At 51.7% G+C, this 16,011-nt stretch overlaps 1 protein-coding gene across 9 annotated transcripts in view; it reads left to right on the forward strand.

The window, feature by feature from the left end:
* TSPOAP1 (TSPO associated protein 1) overlaps nucleotides 1-16,011 on the forward strand; it is a 77,424-nt gene that overhangs the window by 1,633 nt on the left and 59,780 nt on the right. For all 9 annotated transcript variants that reach the window (XM_049803380.1, XM_049803374.1, XM_049803375.1 and 6 more), the window contains exons 2-4: nucleotides 11,301-11,408; nucleotides 13,159-13,287; nucleotides 15,053-15,229. In XM_049803380.1, the coding sequence (XP_049659337.1) occupies nucleotides 11,301-11,408; nucleotides 13,159-13,287; nucleotides 15,053-15,229 (414 nt within the window). The remainder of the gene's footprint in view (nucleotides 1-11,300; nucleotides 11,409-13,158; nucleotides 13,288-15,052; nucleotides 15,230-16,011) is intronic.

The following is a 16,011-nucleotide window of genomic DNA, read 5'->3' on the forward strand; positions in this document are numbered from 1 at the left end:
AGATTGAGAAGCATTTCTGCTCCCACCCTTCTTTTCCATCCATCCCGAGAGTCAAATCAGTTGCACCAGACTTACTGTCTTCTTTCCCTTTGGGAGAGCTGGCTGGCGAGGGAGGGGGTAGGCACTCTGTCTTGGTGGGGGAGCCCAGGTGGGAAGGCTGGGAGTGGCAGGGGGGGCAGGTGGCTGGAGCAAAGGGGTGTTCATGGGTGCTCCAGCAGCCAAACAGCATCCTGTGGGGTGGGGGCCATGCATCCAGCTCTAGCTGATCCTTGCAGTGGGTCCCCCATGCACCGGCTGTGCACATGGGTGGCAGTGGAGGGGGTGAGTACCCTGCTTGGTTTCTACGGTAGTGACTGCTGAGCACCAGCTATTCATCTTCCCTTCGTTCTTGGGCTGCTTTGAGTGTTTGCCCATGATCTGGGAGGCTCCTGGCTTGGTGGGTGACTATTTCCCTTCCCACTCCTATGGGGCTGTGGCAGCACCATGGCAGTATCATCGCAGTACTGGTGTACTGGGGCAGTACCATGGTGGTACTCGATGGTACTGATAGTGCCATGATGGTATCAGAGCAATGGTACTGCAGTACCTGGTGGCACTGTGCTGTACTGTGGTAGTGCCATAGTAGTACTGTGATGTTGCTGTGGTGGTACTGGTGGTACCATGGCAGTACCATCCTTAACATTGACATTGATCCCCAGAAAGTCTAACTTGTCTTTTCCTGGAAAAAAATTCCAGTATTTCCTCCTGAAGTCAAGTGGTTTTAGTCATGTTGAAAGGCTTCCAGTTCAGATCCACGAAAGAGCTCAGTGCTGCTGTCCCCGGCAGAGCAAGCGCCTGTGCTGCTGGGCTGTGGAAGCCACATCCTCAGACCCACTTCCTAGGGAACAAGGAAGCGGGGGACAGCGTGTTACAGCGGGGGACAAGGGGATGCTTACATAGCTCCCCTCCAAAAGCGTGGCTTTTCCTGGCCAGGCTAGGACAAGCACTACCGTGTGTCCTGCTGCTGGAGCTGGGCTTCCTTTAGGACATCTGTCCTTGGCATGTCAGTGCTGCATTATGCAAACAGGACAGCTGCCTCCAGGGAGTAATCTCCTAGTGCGGGGAAGAGCCTCCTGAGGGCTCATCGCTGACAGAGTTGATTAAAGGTGTTGATTTTATGGTGAAGCTCTTGCTGTGTGTCCCAGCCTCTGCCACTATTGCTCTGCCGTTCTCTTTGTGGACAGTCTGTGGGCAGATGTTAAGACTACCCATAGGTGAAGTTAACCTCAGCTTTCTTGCTCAGGTCCCTCCTGAGTGCCGAGGGTGGAGAGCTGTTGCTCTTCTCCCATTTGGGAGCTGGCAAGGGAACTCTGGAGTTGGAGAGGTGGGTAGGGGACACACACCTGGACCCTCCGGAGCAGGGCTGGCTCCAGAGCTGAAAGAGGTTGCTCAGGGCCTGACCAGGCAAGTGTTGAATATCTACAAGGGCTGGGATCCCACCACTTCTTAAACCCTGTCCTGAAGCTGCAGCACTCTCGTGGAGAGGAATGTTCTCCATAGGTCTGGTGGGAATTTCCCTTGTTGTGACTTGTGCCCAGGTCTTGCCATCCATTTGCTGGGTGCCTCTGCATCCTGCAATGCACTGCAGGGTTTCCTAGCTCTTCTGCAGAGTCATGCGTCCCACCATGTTACCACTGAATAATGCTACCTGGGAGTTTGCTGTCACAAATGTATTCTTGGTCCTGGGCCTTCGAAATCGCTCTGGTCTTGCTTTCCAAAATTTCTGCGTGAACACAGGAGGTAAGAAATTACTTTCCTGCTGAGAATCTCCAGGCACTGCAGGTGTAGGATCCCAGTCAGAATAATGAATATCAGAGAAGGTGAAAAACATCCACATAGAAAGAATGGGGTTAAAGTGGCACAGATACAGTCTGGCTAGAAATCGGAAAGTTCCCATAATGCTGTCAGATGGATTTTAGAGCACTTCCCACAAGAGTTCAGTTGTCTGCATCTCTTAAGGGATGCTGTGCCAGTGGGATCTGCTTTGGCCCTGGAAACTCAGGATGGTTGGGGAACAGGTTGCTGAAGTGAAGGCTCCTGATGCCCTAACTTGGCAGAGGGGAGGGGAGCAGTCATTCAGTTTTGGTATATTCCCTGTGCCCTTCACTTCCAGGGTTACTCATCCCTCCCAACCTCCCCAGCTGCGCTTACAGAAGGGATAAGCTCAGCGGCTGACCACGTCCCTGTCGTGACATCCCATGAGCCACACAGGCAAGGAGCACAGCTAGAGTGCTCACAGTTGGCTGTTGTGACTACTTCTTAATCTTAAGAGGTCACTTAGGAACTGAATTTCTTAAAAGCCAAGCCTCAGCTTCCCCTGAGGTCAGATGGAGCTGAGGATATTCAATAACTCTGTAAAACCCAAATGAAAATGTTTAAACCAAGGAGCCCCCCCAGTCAGTAGGAATTTAAATATCCACAAAATAACCTGTTGCTTCCAGTGGGGCTTGATAACACAAAGCACAGACACAGTAAGAATTATAAAATGCTGGTGAAGACCTTCCATGTCAAGAGTTCAGGCCAAGCTGCAACAAGAAGTTGCTCAGTGCCTTTTGCAGGAATTCATGGCATTTCAAGAGCTTTGGATTTTCTACTGGCAAAGATGGAAAACTATTAATTTAATGTCTGAGGGTGTGTAGAGCTGTACCCTTGACTAGAAAGGGTAGGTCAGCAGAATAAAAGACGGCACTAGGGTGAGAAAGTCTTCCTGGGAAATGACGCCAGTTCTTGCTGTTACAGGCACCATTTCCTACAATTCCAATTAGAAAAAGACCGTACTCCATCTTGCTCAAAATCTGAGTAAATTAATCTTTCTTGTCTTGGCAACGCTCAGCCTCATGCAAATGACTCTAGTGCTGTTTTCTGCAAGCACTATGAATGTATGGCCAACCTCAGATAGCCACCTGCCATGAAGAGCCAGTGTGACTTTATTTGTAGGAATGAATGGAAGAAAACACAAAGCGAGACTGTATGAAGGATAAGTAATTTTCATTTTAACTGTCTCTCTAAGTAAGCTCATATTCTCTGTACAATGACACGTCCAAATGGCTCGGCCAGGTCACTTGTGTGGGACATGGAGGACAAGGGACACCAGCCATGCCTACTAACTGTGTCCTTGGCTCCTCTGGACTGGTGATGACAAACTGGATTTGGGACAGGGCTGTCACATCATGTTGCTGTTGGCCATCGGTGCACCGTGATCTTTCGCCGCAGCACCTTTCTCATTTCACCCTCTAAATTTTTGGTGAGGGTACTCACCAATGTCTTTGCTTCCTTGTTTTGGGTGTCCTATGGCTGTAGACTTCCTTCCTGCTGGAATAATGTAAAGACAAACAGCATCTGCAGTGCTGGCAGCCTTGTTGCCCTCCTCCTGCTGTGAGTGCAGTCTTTCCGCATCCCAGCTATCTGCTTAGTAGTTCTGGGAAAATACCCTTTTGGGCATCAGTTTGTAAGTCTTGTGCTGCTCTTGCCGTTCACATTTCCATACTGACCACTGAACAACACCTCTGGCTCTTGTGAGTGGTGCAAGTGGATGATTTTTTCCCTCCATTTCTTAGCTACTTGTTAAAGCCCTTGGAGATTTGGGGCTTCTTATTCCAGGACAAAATCCTTTAATTGCCCCAAATGAGTTCTTGCTTTACTATGAGCAGCAAAGAATGCCGTTCCTGATGTGTCAGAGTCTGGGCAATTACAACAGGTTTTAAGCCAATGTGACACAAGCAGAAAAGGTGCTCTTGGCCCCTGGGAAACTGCCAGTAATTTGGAAGAGAGGGACAGGTGGGCGAGAACTGTGGAGCAGATATCTGGGCAAAAACCGAGCTGTGCATACAAAATCAGCCACTCTAGCTCCTTGATACATCTTCCAAGGTGGAAGAGCACATCTGCCTCTTCAGAGCTGAACATGGTAGGTAATCCAGTCTCTCCACTCAACAAAAGAAAACTTATGAGACCACAAATAGTGTTGCTGAGGCTCTGAGGTAGGAAGGAGACCTGGTATTAACTTTTCAAGCTATGATCCTGTTAGAGGGCGATGGCACTTCCGTACGGGCAGGGGATTTACTGAAATGCATCTCTATGGCTTCCCAGGGTGAAGCCCTGACACAGCCCAGTGCCATGCACTGCGGACAGGCACTTTGTTCCCAAATGCATTCGTCAGTACCAAAGTCTCATGCCTTTCTAGGGAGTGTTTCTTTGGATTAGAGTTTCTGTTACAAGAAAGATGAGATATCAGAGAACAATCGTCCCTGCTCCAGCCATCAAAATACTAAACCTGGAAAGAGCTAAATTTTTATCATTCTTCCCCAGGGGTTTTTTTTGGGTTTTTTGTTTTTTGGTGGTTTTTTTTGGTTTTTTTTTTTTTTTTTTGCATGCTTACAGACTAGAATTATCTGACACGTGGCATCCAAAAAGAGTCCAGATGCTCCATGAAGACCTTGGGGCTGCCTGGGCCTGAGCCTGCAGTGCTGGGAGCTGCAGGCTGACCTTTGTTCAGACCTAAACAACAAAAAGCCCCAGAAATTTCTATAGAAAGCCAATACCCATGTCTTAGCTCAAATGATTGGCAACATGCATGAATACACAAGAAGCAGAGGCGGTTGCAAAAGTCTTACTGTGTTTGCACTGAAGATGTTAACACATTTACTTCCTACTTCTTCTACGTTTTGCGTTTTTCTAGTGTAAATACTGTTGCTTGTGCCTACTTCTCTGCAGATTCAATGACTTGCTCAGCAGCACCCAGAAGAAACTGCAATGGGGGGAAAAGGTAGCTTGGCTGTCTTGGCTCCTGATTGGGCACCTGAATTTTACAACCAAACTATGTTTTACGATATATAGCCTGGCTTTCATACGTTTCCAAGCTGTGCAATGAAACAGACATGCTGTTAGTGTCCCCTGACTGTGGTGGGGATGCAGCACAGTCCTGCTTTACCAGAGTGGGTATAGGCCCATTCTTTCTGAAAGCTGATAAGAGACAAGGGAGAAGTTTGTACATCAGTGTTAAAATGGTAGTTGGAAGAACAGGCTTTGTATGTGTTTCTCATCCTACGACATGCGGACATCTTTCTCACAAGGCGTGTAGGTGGTAAAAGACCCCACAAGGGACACGGGGTGCCCAAGGGTCACAGAATGACCCAAGGGCAGGAAGGTGATGTTGTTGTACTTGAGGAGCTTGCTTTGCACAACCCTGTGCTGCAGGTCATCTGGTAACCAAGATGGAACATATCCCAGCAATCATCAGCTGCAGTTTCTGGCTGCATACATCCTATGTTTGCAAAACGATTTGTGTTTAATGTGGAGAGAAGGTGGGTCACAGCTGGGGAAAGCCTGTCCGGGGCCGTGCACGCCTTGTCATGCTTCTGCTTCAGGCAGGTGATGGCCAGCTGGAAGGAGGATGGGTTACAGGTCTCTGTACCACACTGGAGAGTAGGGCGAGGAGCAAATTGAGGACTTATGATGCCAGCCACGATGATGTTCAGCCAGATGAGCACCTGAACCCTGCACAGGACCTTTCCCCTGTGAAAGTCCCCACTGGGTCCATCCCTTGGAAGACTGCTTGCTCTGGGTCTCTGTGCTGGGCTCTGCAGCATGGGGACAGGCTAGCCTTTGGGGAAAGGAAGGGTTTCTCCAAATCCTCCATCCCTCTCAACTGACTGCCCTATTTTATGTCTGATTGTGAAAGCTGAAGAAACAAGTGCGCAGTACATCAGGAGCGGTTCAGAGCTGCCTTTCTAGCAGCTGTGCGGTATTTCGGTGTCATTTTCTGTCATCTGCTTGCAAAACCTCTTGTATTTTGGCTTTGCTGTTAAAGGTGAGAAACTGTGCCTCACTGCACGCTGGACCTGGCTGCAGCCTTGGATTTTGGAGCGCTGACGCTCTGCCTCTGCCCTGAGAGCTTATTTTCCACTCACATTCCTCCTTGTCTCAGTTTTGCAGGACATTAATTTCTCCCTGGTTGGGGAGATTGGAGAAGCTGAGCTCATCAAAGGACAGCCAAGCCAGGGCTGTCAGGGCTACTGAGCTGATTTTTCTCCTCCTGGAGTATTTTCCTGGGACTGATGATGGTGCTTTCATAAGAGGCTTTAAAGATAGAGAGGACCCAAATTTGCGAGTCTCCAATTTTAGCTGCGTATCTCATTTTAAACACACTGTGAGGAACGTACGAAGAGCTGGCAGTGGTCAGAGGGTGTGCAGGAGAGGATGCCTGGGCAAAGTGTAAGAAAGAGCAAATAGATAGTGAATGTTCCCCTGAATATTCTCTTAATATCTTGCAATTTGTGGCTCTAGCACTCCCCATGCTGGAGGCAGTATCTTTGAAGTTAATAGCCTTGGATGGATTTTTTCTTCTGTGAATTTGTTACATGGGGTGATAAAAATCAGATAAATGAGGAAATCGCATAAATAAGGGCAAGTAGTAGGCTGGAAGAGGGATGGGCAGCAGGAGAAAATGCTGACTCATGGAAACGGGAGTTGGCAATGTGCAGGGCAAGGAGCTGGTGGGGAAGTGCCATGAAGTTGACGGAAGAACAGAGATGTTCATATCTGAAACCAGGAACCCGGCGCAAAATGAAGGAAGTAGAACAAGTGCTGTAGGACACAGACTGCCTATCAAAGGAGTGGCAGAATAACCATGACTGCATCCCAGGCATGTCTCTTACTTCTCCCATACCTTTAACAAAAATATCCCTTTTACCTTCACTGGGATGATGCTCGCTGTGGCGTGAGGCACGCTCGCTGTGCTGGCAGTGACAGCGGGTGGGTTTTGCTCTCGCTCACTGACCAAACAGGAGGTGATGCTATTTTTGTCTTGCTTTTGACATGCAGCGAGGGCACTGCAGAAGAGCAGCCTATGGAAAATAACTTTGTTCTGTGAGGGAGCTGATTCCCTTGAAACTGGGTGGAAGAGGAGAAAATGGATTGGCAATGACAGGTTTCATTTCCAAGTGGTGAGGATTGAGAAGCTAAGGAAACTAATTACCAAAGTCAGCTGGAATGAACAGCTAAAGGGCTTTGACATGGTGGAGGCTTGGTGACAATGATTTCAAATGAAGGAGAAGCGGTGGGTTTAATATATCCAAGATAGCAGGACTGCTGGTGTAGTTTCACCTGGGAAATAGGTCTGCAAACTGTCTCCGGGGGGGCTGGTTTTCAGAGATGGCTTTTGCAAAGCAAACCCAGCAGCTGGACCTATATCTGCTGCAGATGGGGAAGTCACTGCAGGGACATCTTGAAACTGTATATGTTTTATAGATCTTGAGATTGTGTATGTTTTGAAATCAGTCATGAGACCACCTGTTTCCAAAGGCCACCTGAGACCTCCCGCTCACGGGGCCACCTGATAAATTCCTCCTCTCCGTCTGGATCTCTGCAGGGATTTTAAAACAAAGCTGGGCTTAGACTTTGGCATGTTCCCCAGGGCTGGTGTGGGGGAAGCCCTCTCAGCCGGTCCATGCCAGGCCGTGCCGCGAGGCACCGGCAGCCCGAGCCGCATTGCAGAGCAGCCGCTGCAGGCAGCGTCTGTCGTCCTCTCCGCAGTTTGATTTACTGTCCCCCAAATGGCTTCCTGCAAGTTTTCTGCAGGGCTTTAAAGACTGTGCTGGATGCTCTATGCTCCAGGGGCATTTTGACTGCGTGACCCATTTAGCAGCCTGGCTGGGCACCTCTCCCTGCAAAAGTTGCTGCAGGTCTCTGTTGCTTTTTGAAGTTTTCAGGTGAAAAAGCACCAGCTTTCTTCCAGCTGCCCTGCTGAGGCTTTTCTTTGTTTGCTCATTCTCAACGCATCCTGAAGAAACTGTATTTTGGGCTCTAGCTGCCAAAAGAGGCGACACATGATGACGATTTCCCTGTAACAGGAGGCTTCAAAGCTATGTGCCTGCCTGCTACTCCTCCCTCAGCATCCCTGCTGCTCTTCTCCTGCCTTGCTCTGATTTTAGAAAATTTCCCCCATAGCCAAAGAACATGTCACTTTGCTTAATTTTTTATTGGATGAGGGTGCTCCTGATCTGGGGGATGCGACTTCCCAGAGACCCTCCCTACCGCCCCACAGTGCCAGCTCTGCCTCAGCTCCTGCTGACTCCAGCTCACTGAATACCTCCCTGACCGAGGGATGCTTTTGGATTTCAGCTCCTGCCAGTACTTCTGCTTGTCTTTATCAAGAAGAGTTGCTTCGGAGGCAGCCTCTGTGCCTCTTTTCCCAAATGATTTCCTCAGCACCCTTTGAAAAGCACTGTCCATGGGGGCCACGAGCATGGCCTGCAGCAAGGCTGCACCACGCAGTGCGGGAACCTTGAGGGACAGTGGAGCGGTTAATAAATTAAAAGCTATTTCATTATAGGAAATGAATGTTTAATGAGCGTGGGATGACGTCTAGACAGTCCTTCAGTTCCAGGCTCTACATGGTCTTGGAGGAGGGTTCAGCTGATGCAGCCAGTGCTGGCTCAGTGCCGGGCGGAAGGTTTGGCAAAGCTTTCCCGGGCAGTGAGGTCCTGCACGGGACAGACATCCTGGCACGGCAAGGATCTCCTGTCTCCACGTCTTCTCGCTGCAGATGCCCCTTGTGCCTCTCTGGGCAAAGCCCCAAGGAGCTGTGGCTGCAGTGGGACGTGCTGGCAAGGGGGAGGCTTGGCTGCGTGCCTGGCTCCAGCCTGAAGCACACAGCCACGCTCTCTTACTCCGTGGCACCTTGCCTGGGGGTCCTGCAACACTCAGGGAGCTAGAAAGGTCTCTGCATGATCTAGGACATTCCAGCCTTTGCCATGCCGTGGGCTCTGGACTCATGGTACGAAACCTGGGCTGAACTGGGGACAGCCTGGTAGGGTGGGGGTGAGTGCTTGTGAGTCTTTGCATCCTGCCCCGATGAAGATGATGTTCTATAGCTACAGAAAAGGGCTTTCAACTGCAGAAATTTGAATGTAGGTCTCCAAAAGGTCCCCCTGCCGTGCTGGAAGTGCTAATTGTCCCCTGTAGAAACCCAGTGCTGATGCCGTCAGAAGTCTTGGCTGCCTGATGGGGAGAGGCAGGAACGCATCAGCTCCTCCACAAAAGCTCTCCAGCTCCTATCCCAAGCACGGAGGTTGCTGGCTGAGTTTGCTCAGCCTGTCTCAGTGCAAATGACCACAGACAAGAAGCTCGAGGCATCTCAGCAGCGGCACGGAGATGAAAATAACGCATTTTAACTTCATCCCAGGAGCTACCTGCTTGCCTCTGGAGATGGTTGCAGTGAACCAGCCCAAGGTGCACAGCACGGGAGATGCTGGTAGGACCTCCCCTGCCTCCAAGCACCCACCCTCCTCTGTCCCCCCATCAGCATGTGTACTCAGCCTAAAGAAGTGCTTTGCCATTCCTGGAGCTGGTGATGGGGGAAATATTCTCTGGGACACCTCACTGTCGCTGTAAAGCTGCAGGGATGGGACCGATGCCACAGGATCTGGTCTCTGGGCCCAGAGCACTGCATCGGGCAGGGTGCATGGCTCCCAGGGGAGCTTCTTGGCTGTCCCAGACTGCTGAGTTTGGGGATCTCCTTGGTTCCTGGGCCTGCCCTGACCACCCTTGGGAGCAGCCCTGAGTCATTGGAGAGTGGGAGAGGGCACCCAGGTGCCTGGGGTACTGTGGTGTGATGTCCCCGAGGACTGCGGCAGTTACTGCACCTTTGTGCCTAGGGGAGAAAAAAAAAAAGAGGAAAATAGGTTTTTGCTTTCCCACAAGTGGGAAGTGGTACAATCTCTTTCTGTGGGGCATTTCACTCCAGCTTTCTCAAACCTTGAGATTTCTGCAGGGTGAACACCTACAAACCACTCTGCCAAAGGCCTGTCAACTCCTGGCACCCAAATATCCCCTCCTGGTGTCTCAGAGGGCTGGTGGAATCTGGGGACACCGTGTGAGGCTGATGGAGAGGGCTGGGTGTTATCTTCTGACGTTTTTTGTTGTTGTTGTTGTCATTCTTTTCCCATTGTGTTTTCCCTCCTTGCTTTGCCAAGGCATTTCCATACAGGCATGAGAGGTTGGGAGAGTCATGGCATGAGCATGGCAGCCACGCCAGGGGATTCAATGGGGTGGACTTTGTGGCACTGGTCTCCTGCCCTATTTCTCCAATGGACGTGATTGAGAAGCCAAAATATAGTATTGGTCCAAAGTGTAGTGAGTTTTAGCCAGCCTCAGGCCTCCGAGAACTTAGCACCCGAGTGCTGTGAGCCGCTTGTCTGACTTTTTGCTACCAGGAAAGCTCGGGCAGCATTTCTTCGGTAGCCAAGTGATGTTTCCCTTGTAGTCTTGGCTTGCAAATGGCAGAAGCAGAGCTGTGGACCGGGAAGGTCACGGCTGTTCAGCGGCACCAGCAGACTTGTCGGGTACTGGGAGTGGGTCCTGCAACTCCTGCCTGGCTGCTGGGAAAACATCTGGCTAGGTCTTCCTGAGATGTGTGGCTTGCTGCTGCCGTATGGCAGCTGTGAAGCAATCGCTTGGCTATGAGCTTTGCTAATGCACAAAAATACTTTCTGGGAGCCTGCTTCAGCAGCGAGCCTGTGGCGAGCTGCTCTGAGCAGGAAACAGTAACCACAAAGCTATATATACAACTCCCGGCAGAGCTGCTGCTGCTTTTGATGTGACAAAATTAAGGTGGTGTTTTGCAGAGAAATCCAGCATGTCGCCTTCTTCCGGAGCTGAGGCTGACAGAGAGAGGGCAGAGCCCGGGGCCTGGCTCCTGGGCGGGCTCCTGGGCCAAACCAGGGGAGCTGGCGTGGGGAGGGAAGTGGGTGAGAAGCTCTCGTCACCTCTGAAAGCCAGGCGGTGCTGGAGGCCACCAGGTCCCTGAGCCGTGGGGAGCAGTGCACATGTCTGGGGTGTCATGGCTTGCGCTCTGCCTGCCTGGCTCTTGCTGGCTCTGCTAGTGTTTAACTTGAGCTAGTTTAGATGGTACCGTGGCAAAAAGCAAGCGGCTGAGGACGACATGAGGGTCTGGGCTTTTTCCCCAGGTGCAAGTTGAAAGCATCTTTAAAGCTATGGAGACAGTAGCAGTCACCCACAGGAGATATAGCCTGGCCCCGAAGGCCACTCGTCCCCCCAGGGGCATGCAGCCCCTCGCCTCCTCCTGAAATCAGCCTCTGCATCCCACCCTGCCCCTTTGCTGCCTGCACCCCGACCCTGCCAGCCTTCCCATGCAGCCAGGCTGGGCTCGCTGTGGGGCCAGGGCAGGCGTGCATCTGCAGTCCCTCTCCTCCTCGCCCCAGGCAGGTGAAGCCCTGCCTTGCCTCTCCCGCACTGTTTTGCAGAGCGTGGCTGACTACGGCTTCCTCGTGAGCCAGAACACGAAGCTCCTGAGTGCACTGGAGGACCTGCGGCACCGCTGCTCCAGCCTGGCCGAGGAGAACAGCTTGCTGGTGAGCAGAGGATGTGGCCCCATCCCGCGCCCTGGCGAGGTGCTGGGCCGGCTGCCGGCACAGGATGCTCTGTGGGGAGGGAGTCCCGGCCAGGGCAAGCTGCTGTCTGCTGCCAACACCAAGAGATGCTAGCACACGGGAACTCCCGGGCAGAGCCAGAGGGGAAAGGGGGCCTGGGTGCTTTGGGTCTCCTGGGTGCCTTCACACTGCACCCATTGTTGGCTCGAGCAGGACCCCTTCCTTGCGATGCAGAGCAGAGCCAGGACCCTCCACTGCCCTCTGACATCTTTGTCTGGTGCCACTTGGCTGCTGGAAACCACAAGAGGTTTTAAGGCAGCCGCCCTGAGAGCAGGCAGAGAGCAGCGAGCTGACAGCAGGGGAGAGGGAAGTCGCTCTTGTTTCCTCTTTAATTGGAAAAGCAGAAACACTGATTCACTCGGCCTCGGCTTTGGGTGACAGTGCAGCACTGCCCCCTGCTCCCATGGGAGCTCCGCACCCGGGTCCTCCCCAGCTGCATCCCCAGCACCCAAAGCCAAGCCATGCTGCCACAGCCTGGGCTGCCCATTCTGCCCCGCTTCCCCGCCCCTGGCTCCCCAGGCCCATGGTGGGCAGCCAGCACCCTCAGGAAATACGCAGAGGGGATGCTCCCCTGCTGTATCCTCCCTGGAGAGCATCAGGCCCTGGCACAGCCTGGCAGCTTGGGGATGTGACCACCCTGGGCCCCTGAAAATTTGATTGCTCAGCATTTCAGATTTATATCACCAAATTCAAAATGCATATGTTAGATAATTTTCTTACACTAAAAGCATAAATCCAGTATGACCTGCACGCTGGGATGTTACCCCTTATCAGTCATCTGGATTTTAGCAAAGCACTGCCGTGTAAGCTCTCATCAAATCTTACTCTCAAAAATCAGCCTCAGTCTTCTGGCTGAAGAAAAGCAGTGAGAGCAGCAAGCGCCTATGGTGTGATCTCACAGGGCTAGGGAAGAAAATAATTGGAAGCATCAGCTGACCCGACATTTTTGCTGATGTGAAAAGACAGCACAACACATCTGGGTACAACCTTGAAAGAACGAGCCATCGGCAAGTGGCAGCTTATTGAAAAGGACAGATAACAAATAAAAGAGGATTAAGAGCAAACAGAATCAATAGGAAGAAAAGGGAAATTTGCTTTGCGAACATCATAAAGTCCTTTGCCGCTTTCTCCCCGTTCCCCCCCAACTCATGCTTTGGTGTCATGAGAAAAAGGACAACGGTGAAGCTTGCAGTGGCAGTGCAGCACAAATCTGCAGCGATGTGTTGAGTCCTGTAACCCCAGGAAAATAAACCGGGAAGACTTTGGAAGAGAAAGCCCAAAGGGTGGGTGGCCAGGCCAGACTGATACTGGAGGTGCGCTGAGTCCCAGCTGGCTAAGGCAGAGCCCGCAACAAGCATGTTGCGGATGGAGAGGGACCTTGCAGCATGGCCTGGGGTGGGGTGAGGGGCATCTCATAGGGACCGGGAAGTCACGTTAACAAAAATAATGGGAAAAACACAGGTTTAAGTGACCGGAGAGGTGACAAGAGCAGAGGTTGGTGTTTAATGTTTGAGACAGTTATAGGAGAACAGGCCAAGCCCTGGGTGGGAGAAGCCCTGTGGGTGCAGAGCCCATCAGGCAGGGCCGGAGAGTTTGGCTTCCCCTAACACCCTAGCAGGCAGCTTCGAGCTGAGTGGGGGCTTCATCTTGAACCTCTCCTTCTGTTATCTAGCGCAGGAGCTGCTTTCCCCAGACGGAGGAGAAGGTGAAGCACCTGAAGAGGAAGAACGCAGAGCTGGCAGTGATTGCCAAGCGCCTGGAGGAGAGAGCCCGGAAACTCCAGGAGGCAAACCTCAAAGTTGTGAGTGCGGGGGCTTGCCGCTGCTGGGAAGCCGAGCTAGGAGAGCACCTTATCGCCGGGACTTCTTGCTTGCTACTTCTATTGAGCTAGAGGCCTTTTCTTTCCCCCTTCCTTTAGCCTGCAGCAGACGTGCTTTGCACATCATCAGCAGGGCAAGAATCACGAAACCCCGCCATCGCCAGCTGCTTCTGCTTGTTTGTGGGGTGCTGGCTTTGAGCAATTCCTCCCTGCTTGGTTTCTCACTGTAAATGTGCTGACCTACCTTGTGGTGTTAGTTTAAGGTAGTTAGTTCAGCTTTCCCTGAGCAAGTCGTGAAAATAATGCATCTGACTTCACCAAAGAGAAACAGGAAATATTTGAATAAGAAAAGGAGTGCGGTAAAGCAAAACAGGAAGGGGTGAGGGACTCTGATCTGCCCCATCCACACCTCGCTTGCATTGCTGTGCAAGCCGCATGGTTTTTGCTTTCTCCAGCCCAACAGCAGCTTGTTGCAAACCCTGTAGTATCTGACATGGTGTGGGAGTGGTGGAAGATGGCTGTAGGTTGTGGGATCTTCCATGAGCTTCCTAATTGCAGTGGAGTAAGGGAAAACCTTTCTGCCATTGGAAGAAAACCAGGGATTGTGATGGGGAATTCAGGCCCTTTAGGACAGAAGGGAGGAAGTGAAAGATTTGCTGAAGAGAAGGTAGGGGTTTTTCCTGGCGCTGCCTACCCTCTCTGCCCCCAGGCACTGCACCACCCCTCTGTCACGGGGTTTTCATACTTGCAGGTCAACTGTTGCTGCCATATGGGCTTGTCAGATACTGTGTTAAGAGAAATCATTTGATATACTTCCAACAGCTATGCAGACCCTCCAGCAACTATACAAATACTGTTTTATTTTTTTCCTGAGTGAAACTTTGGTTTGATAAGCCCAGGGACTGGATGTGGCCTCACTGCCCAGAGGGTTGGGGTGAGCAGGGGAGCACGAGCTGCCCCTTCCTCCAGCTCTGCGGTGCTGGTACCCAGTGGGACGGCTGGCCCCATGGATGGGGGCATATGTTGAGAGCAGACATCCCAGGGAGACTGCAGCTGGGCATCCTCAGCTCCTTCCGGAGGCCTCTGCCCAGAGCCTGTGCCCAGCCAGCTGTCCGTCCCTGTCAGCCCTGCTGCCCCTGTAGCACACTGCTGTCCCTACCCCGGCTCTTCCCTCACTCGCAGAGAGCACGTGAAGCTGAACTGCTTCTCCCGCTGAACATCCCCCAGTCCTTCCCTGGCTGTGCTGGCCCTTCCGGGGCTCTCTCTCTTGCCTTCCCCTTTGCCTGTATCTTCCACCCATCCATGCTGAAGCCCTCTTTCCCACTGCCTAGAAACCCACAGAAGCTCCATTTCTCTTCCTAGTTTGCTCCCATGCTCATCTTTCCTGCCATCCTCCTCTCCTCCTCTCTGTTGCCTTCTCCTGTCTTTCTGCCTCTGTTGTGTTTTTCTCTCCTCTCCCCACCAGCTGTTGCCCTGCCTGCACCCTCTGTGCTGACTATACCCATTGGCCTCATCTGCTGAGCACCTTCTCCTTCCCACCTCTTCTCTGATCCACTTCTCCATTCAGCTTTTCCTTTCTCCTCTCACTTTTTTGTACATCTGTCATGCTCCTCTGCTTGTCTGTCCTTTGGGGCTAGGCTGTGTTTCTCGACAGTGCTCCCTGCCCGATGGCTGTTGCAGTGATGGGGTGGTGGTTAACAAACACCAACACATGTGGCTTTCTCCCTTGCTGCTCTCTCCGGTGTAGGTCACTGCTCCGGTGCCTCTGAAGGGCTCCAGCCTGGAGCTGTGTAAAAAAGCATTTGCCTGCCAGCGTGCCAAGGACCTGACAGAGCAAGCCAGTGCTCTCCTGGCAAAAGACAAGCAGATTGAAGCTCTGCAGCAGGAGTGCCGGGAGCTGCAGGCTAAACTCATCGCAGGGAAGGTAAGACACTTTTTGGGACATCAGTCAGTGGCTGGGGACAAGCAGTGCAACAACAGTGATGGGAACCAGGCTCCAGGAATCAGGATGAGGGCAATTAGCCCCAAGTGCAGATTGAAAACAGAGGGCATTTGATGTATGATTTGGATGGCAGACATTGGGTGAGTTGTGGCAGAGCTGGTGTCCGGTCCCCTCCAGAACAGTGTGTTGGGGGACACCCTGGTTGTCCCTCCATGAATTCATGGGTCTGAGCTGTCATCTTCAGCAGTGACTAAAACTACCCCCCTGGGAAACCCCAAGAAGCCACAAATACAGGATGACTTTTTTTTTCACAGTGCTGAGCTTCAAGGAAGATGTAGAAGCAGGACCTCCTTTTAAAGTGTTTCTTTAAAAAGTAAACCAGCTAAGCATGTTCCCAAGAACCAGTCTAAATCCCGTGTCTTGAGCTGCAGGTTTCCGAGTGCTCACAGCCACCATGAGACTGGTGACAACTAGGTACATCCTTGTATGACTATGACTAAGGGTACAAATCGTTAGACAGGGGTGGGTGTTCATGAAATCAGTCTACAATGCTGATGCCTGCACCTGGGCTGGTGACCACGTTCCCCTCAGCACCAGCACAGAACTTGCCAATATAAATGATGTAATAAAAGGGATAATTCAGCTGATCCCAAGACAGATGTCTAAAACTGGTTGGATGTGTCGCTCCCTCAAAGCACAACTTCTCTGCGATGACTCTGGAAGGAGCCTCTGCAGACATCTGAAGCTAGGTGAAATGATTCCCA

Source organism: Accipiter gentilis, chromosome 6 (genome assembly GCF_929443795.1).
Source record: "Accipiter gentilis chromosome 6, bAccGen1.1, whole genome shotgun sequence".
Taxonomy (NCBI): Eukaryota; Metazoa; Chordata; class Aves; order Accipitriformes; family Accipitridae; genus Astur; species Astur gentilis.